We start from the raw sequence: 4112 nt of genomic DNA, 5'->3' as shown, positions 1-4112 counted from the left end.
GGCGTTACAGAGAAAGGGGAGGAGCGTCAGTCCGCTCTGCAAACTGTTTAGATATGCCACCATCATCTCTTCCCAGCGTCTTTTTCGTCTCAAGAAGCGCCCCCAAAACGCCACCCTTGGCTTTGACAATAAGCTCCATCACACCTTCAATAAATCAGAGCCCGTCTGAATGAAGGATACACAAAGCCAAGAAATGCAAGAAACAACCGGGGAATCAGAACGACTACACCTGCCCTGTGAAGTGAGAAGGTTTCCAGGGCATAGAAGGGAGGGGGCAGGGTAAGGGAGGAGGGCTTGACTGGGGACAGGAAAGGGAACCCACTAAGGCCTGACGTGGGTAACAGAAACGGCAGCTCTAGATACAATCCCTGGCTATGGGGAGGTGAGGTGCATAGCGGTGCTTGTCGGGAGGTGGGGGCTGCCAATAGTCCATGTCTGACCCGGCCGGGCTGGCGGGCGATAAAGTGCAGCTGTAGGGGGAGGTGGAGTTGGAGGACGCGGAGGAGGACGGCGCGGGGCTGTTGGTGCAACTCCACGTGGAGGCGGGCGAGGGGCTGTCTCCGCTGCTGCTCAGGGTGGCGCTGGCGCCTCCCGGGCTCAGCAACACTGCCTCGGAGAAGAGCGCCCCCGGCAGGCCTCCGCCGCCGCCCCCGCAGTGATCCGCCAGGCGCAGGGTCTCGGTGAGCGCCCAGATGTAGTTGTGGGCGAAGCGCAGGGTCTCGATCTTGGTGAGCTTGGCGTCCTCTGGGAACGTGGGGAGCACCTCGCGCAGCGCGTCCAGTGCCGCGTTGAGGTTGTGCATGCGGTTTCGCTCGCGGTTGTTGGCCTTCAGTCTACGGGTCTTCTTGATGCGCTGCACCGTCTCGGCGGTCTTGGCGCCTCGGGAGATGGCCCGCGCCCGAGAGGGGCGCCGTTTGCAATCGTGCACCAGACCCAGCAGCCGTGCGGGCCGGCAGCCCTCCGCACCCGCAGCCGCGCCGCCCCGCGCCCCCTGCCCGGCCTCAGCCCCGCGCTGCCGACGCGCCCCGCCTGACGCGCCCGGCTCCTCCTCCTCTTCTTCGTCGGCGCTGGATGACAGCGGGGTCAGGGCCGCCAAGGCGGGGGAGGCCGAACCGAGCAGCACCAACACGTCCTCTTCCTCCTTCAACTCCAAGGTCTCGGATTTGACGAACATCCTACCAAAGAGAGAGGGGAAGGAGAAAAAGGCAGTGAGGCGTAAGGAAAGAAACAGAGGCGCGATCTTCGTGTCACAGGGGCGTGCTCGGGCGCGCACCCGAGAAGACCAGCTCCGAATGGCGCAGGTAAAGAAACCCGGGCCAAGGTCAGGAGCGCCGCTAGCTCTCGCTGTGATCCTGCAGCCAGTCAGCCAGGTCCTGCCCTCCGCGGGCCGACCTGCGTTCCCGCCGAGAAGGGACTGCGGCCTCCGCGACAAAGATTCTGCGCGGACCAGAGGGCGTGCGGGTGTGGTTGGACTGAGTGCTGGGAAGCCACCTGCGAAGTTGGAAGCCGTGTCTCGAATACTTACTTAGTTGGCTCTAACTGTGCCTCAGCGTTGCTGTGACTTTGGCGTGTGCCGGGAATCTCAGTGCAGCCGCGAGCGCAGCGCCGCGTCCTTCGCCGGGGGTGAAAGCTGCAAGCCTGGCGCTACTGTGGCGCAGCTCCGCGGGGGACCTCTGCGACCGGCGAGTTTGCCAAGAGCCCCGGCGGCGGCGGCGGCGGCGGCGGCGGCGGCCCGCCCGGATCTTGTGTGTTGTGGTGGTGGTGCGTGTCTGTCTGTCAGTCAGTCCCTGGCCGTGCGGCTCCTGGCACGCGACTCCCAGGCACTCCAGTTAAAGCGAAGCTGCTTGTGGTTCAGTGGCTGCGTGTCTGGCACACGACTCTCCTTAAAACCCCTTATATACCACCAAGAAAACAATCAGATCTGCCCCGGGCCCCCCCTTCCCCGCCACCGCCTCCTCCTCCTGTCAGTCCTGCCCCCCTTCTCCCCCGCTTTTCCCTCCCCTGGCTTATTCTTTTCATTGCATTATCATCATTCATTTCTTTCTCTTTCTTCACTGCGTTTCCCCCTCCCTTGGCCCTGCCATCCATCCTCCTCCTCCCACCACCCCCGCCTCTCTTTTCCCCCTTTATCTAATCAGCATAAAATGGTTCTAAAGCTCCTGTTGGAGTTCCAGGCTGCGGCCGGAGCTGGCGAAGCCGCAGCGGCCGCAGAGGCTCAAGCTGCGGCTGTTGTCGCCGCCGCTGTCCATTGTGATTGGTGGCTCGCGCTCGGCTGGAGCGTGCCGCTAATTTATTAATGAATGGAGGTCGCGAGGCGCAGCTGGCCAATCAGGGCGCCCCGGACTCCGGGAGGCCTGCGAGCCACGCGCACCGGAGCCCGCTCCCTTTCAGCGGCTCATTAGGGGCCCGAGCGCTGGGGGCGGATGGGGGGACCCGTGCTACCGCCCCCGCCTTCGTCCTCGCTGCAGCCGAGGCTCCCCCCGCCCGGCGCGCGCGCAGGCACCGCACCCGGCGCTGCCGGCCCTCCTAGCTCCTGGGTGATGGAAACTAGGAATTAGTTAATGGGGGTCAGAATCCCGGGGAAAGCAGTTAGCCCTGTGGTGCTGCCGGGCGTCTCTTGGCAAAGCCTCTTAGGGGCTGTATCAAATAGTAAACGATTTTTAAAAGGATTCATTTGGTTAGGAGAGGAGAAGGGCGTGGATGGCGAGCTGTGGACGCCTCGTGGACAAGTGTGTTTGGGGTCCGTCGAAACTGGCGTGGGAGAGTGAAGGGAGAGGACACTGGGGATTCAAACAGGCGTCTCCTGGGAGGGGAGGTCGGATAGTGTAGCAGTTGATGAGCTTTTAGGGATGTGAGAATAAAACCACTCACTTGTTAGAGCTGAAAGGATCCCCTTCGTTTTACATACGGCAAACTGAGGCTCCGGGCACTGATACAGGTTTTGCGGGGGTTTACCCAGTTTATAGCCTAGAGGGACAGCAAGGAGGCTTCCCGCGTGGGTGGCAGCGAACCGAGCTGGAGGAGCGGCAGAGCTGCTGCTCCTGCAAGCAAATGCGCTGCGCTGACATTTCCGTGACCTCTGCTCCGCGCTGGGGGGCGTTGTAGGGACAAGGGGCCCATCTTCCCAATTCTTCTGTTTTTCAATAAGAAAAAAGAGCTGAAGGGCGACTGGACCTCGGAGGAAACTTGTTCTGAATTGCTCGTCAGCCCTCCCCACTTTCCCCACGTTCATGCCCACCCTTTTGTCCACGTGGGGATGGATCCGGACTTCAGTAGACTGGAGTGGGGTCCCTTGAGATCCCCTTTGCAAATTAACTTTAGGCAAGGCACAGTTGGAGTGTTAGGAGTGGAAGAGTAGAAGAGAAAGAGAATACTGTCTTCTGGTTTCTGTCTCCCTCGGTTTGTAGGACTTAGAAACAAACTGTATTCCAAAGATGGGGTGGTTAAATTGGCTGTTAGTATTTTGGCATGGCTTTAATTTGTTTAATGTTTTCTTCAGGGAGATAACAAGGAGGACTGGAAGGCACAAAGTAAAGAAAGTGAAAATTAGAAACCTGTGAAAAGGAGCATTACCCATTGCAGTTCTTCAACCTTCGGCTTCCCTCTATCTTGGAATTATTTGAAAACTATCATGATTTCCACTTTGCTCTTTGATGTTTGTGTTTTCACGTTCTCCCTTTTTAAAGCAAATTCCCAAAATACAAAAGCATCATTTACCAGTTTCCGCCTCAATTATTTTAGAACAGCTTAATTTCACGTGTTAGAAGTGCAGAAATGAAAAGAAAAGGGAGACACTTTCAGTGTTTCTAGCACACAGCACCTGCGTCTCACACATCTTTGGGTTTCTGTCTCTGTATCATGAACCTTCAGAATCAGAACTTCATAAAAAGTTTGACCAAGCACAAATTGTGCTACAAGTGCTTTCCTTTGTTGCTGTACACATGAACATTAATTTATAGGCAATTATCACTGATAGCAAACAAGCAAATACTCTTCTCATAGTCCCCCTAAAAGAAAACCTGCCAAGGGTGTGGACTTGTCTAGCCCAGTAGGGACCGAAGGAACACGTGGGAGCAGACACAGAATTTTTGTTTGTAAATTTGAATAAAATT

General features: G+C 57.4%; 1 protein-coding gene across 1 annotated transcript; it reads right to left on the bottom strand.

The window, feature by feature from the left end:
• Window positions 1-234: 234 nt before the first annotated feature.
• On the bottom strand, window positions 235-1915 carry LOC105486229 (neurogenin 2). The gene is made up of 2 exons (XM_011748975.2): window positions 1526-1915; window positions 235-1175 (listed from the first exon to the last, which is right to left on the bottom strand). Exon 2 carries the CDS (start codon window positions 1172-1174, stop codon window positions 356-358), a length of 819 nt encoding a protein of 272 aa, XP_011747277.1. The 5' UTR covers window position 1175; window positions 1526-1915; the 3' UTR covers window positions 235-355.
• Between the last annotated feature and the right edge of the window lie 2197 nt (window positions 1916-4112).

Source organism: Macaca nemestrina, chromosome 3 (assembly GCF_043159975.1).
Source record: "Macaca nemestrina isolate mMacNem1 chromosome 3, mMacNem.hap1, whole genome shotgun sequence".
NCBI classification, from domain to species: domain Eukaryota; kingdom Metazoa; phylum Chordata; class Mammalia; order Primates; family Cercopithecidae; genus Macaca; species Macaca nemestrina.
This window is presented reverse-complemented; position numbering and strand designations above follow the sequence as displayed.

Bases quoted from the DNA above. Each gene is read 5' to 3' on its own strand.
- LOC105486229 (XM_011748975.2), bottom strand. From the start codon at position 1,174: ATGTTCGTCAAATCCGAGACCTTGGAGTTGAAGGAGGAAGAGGACGTG.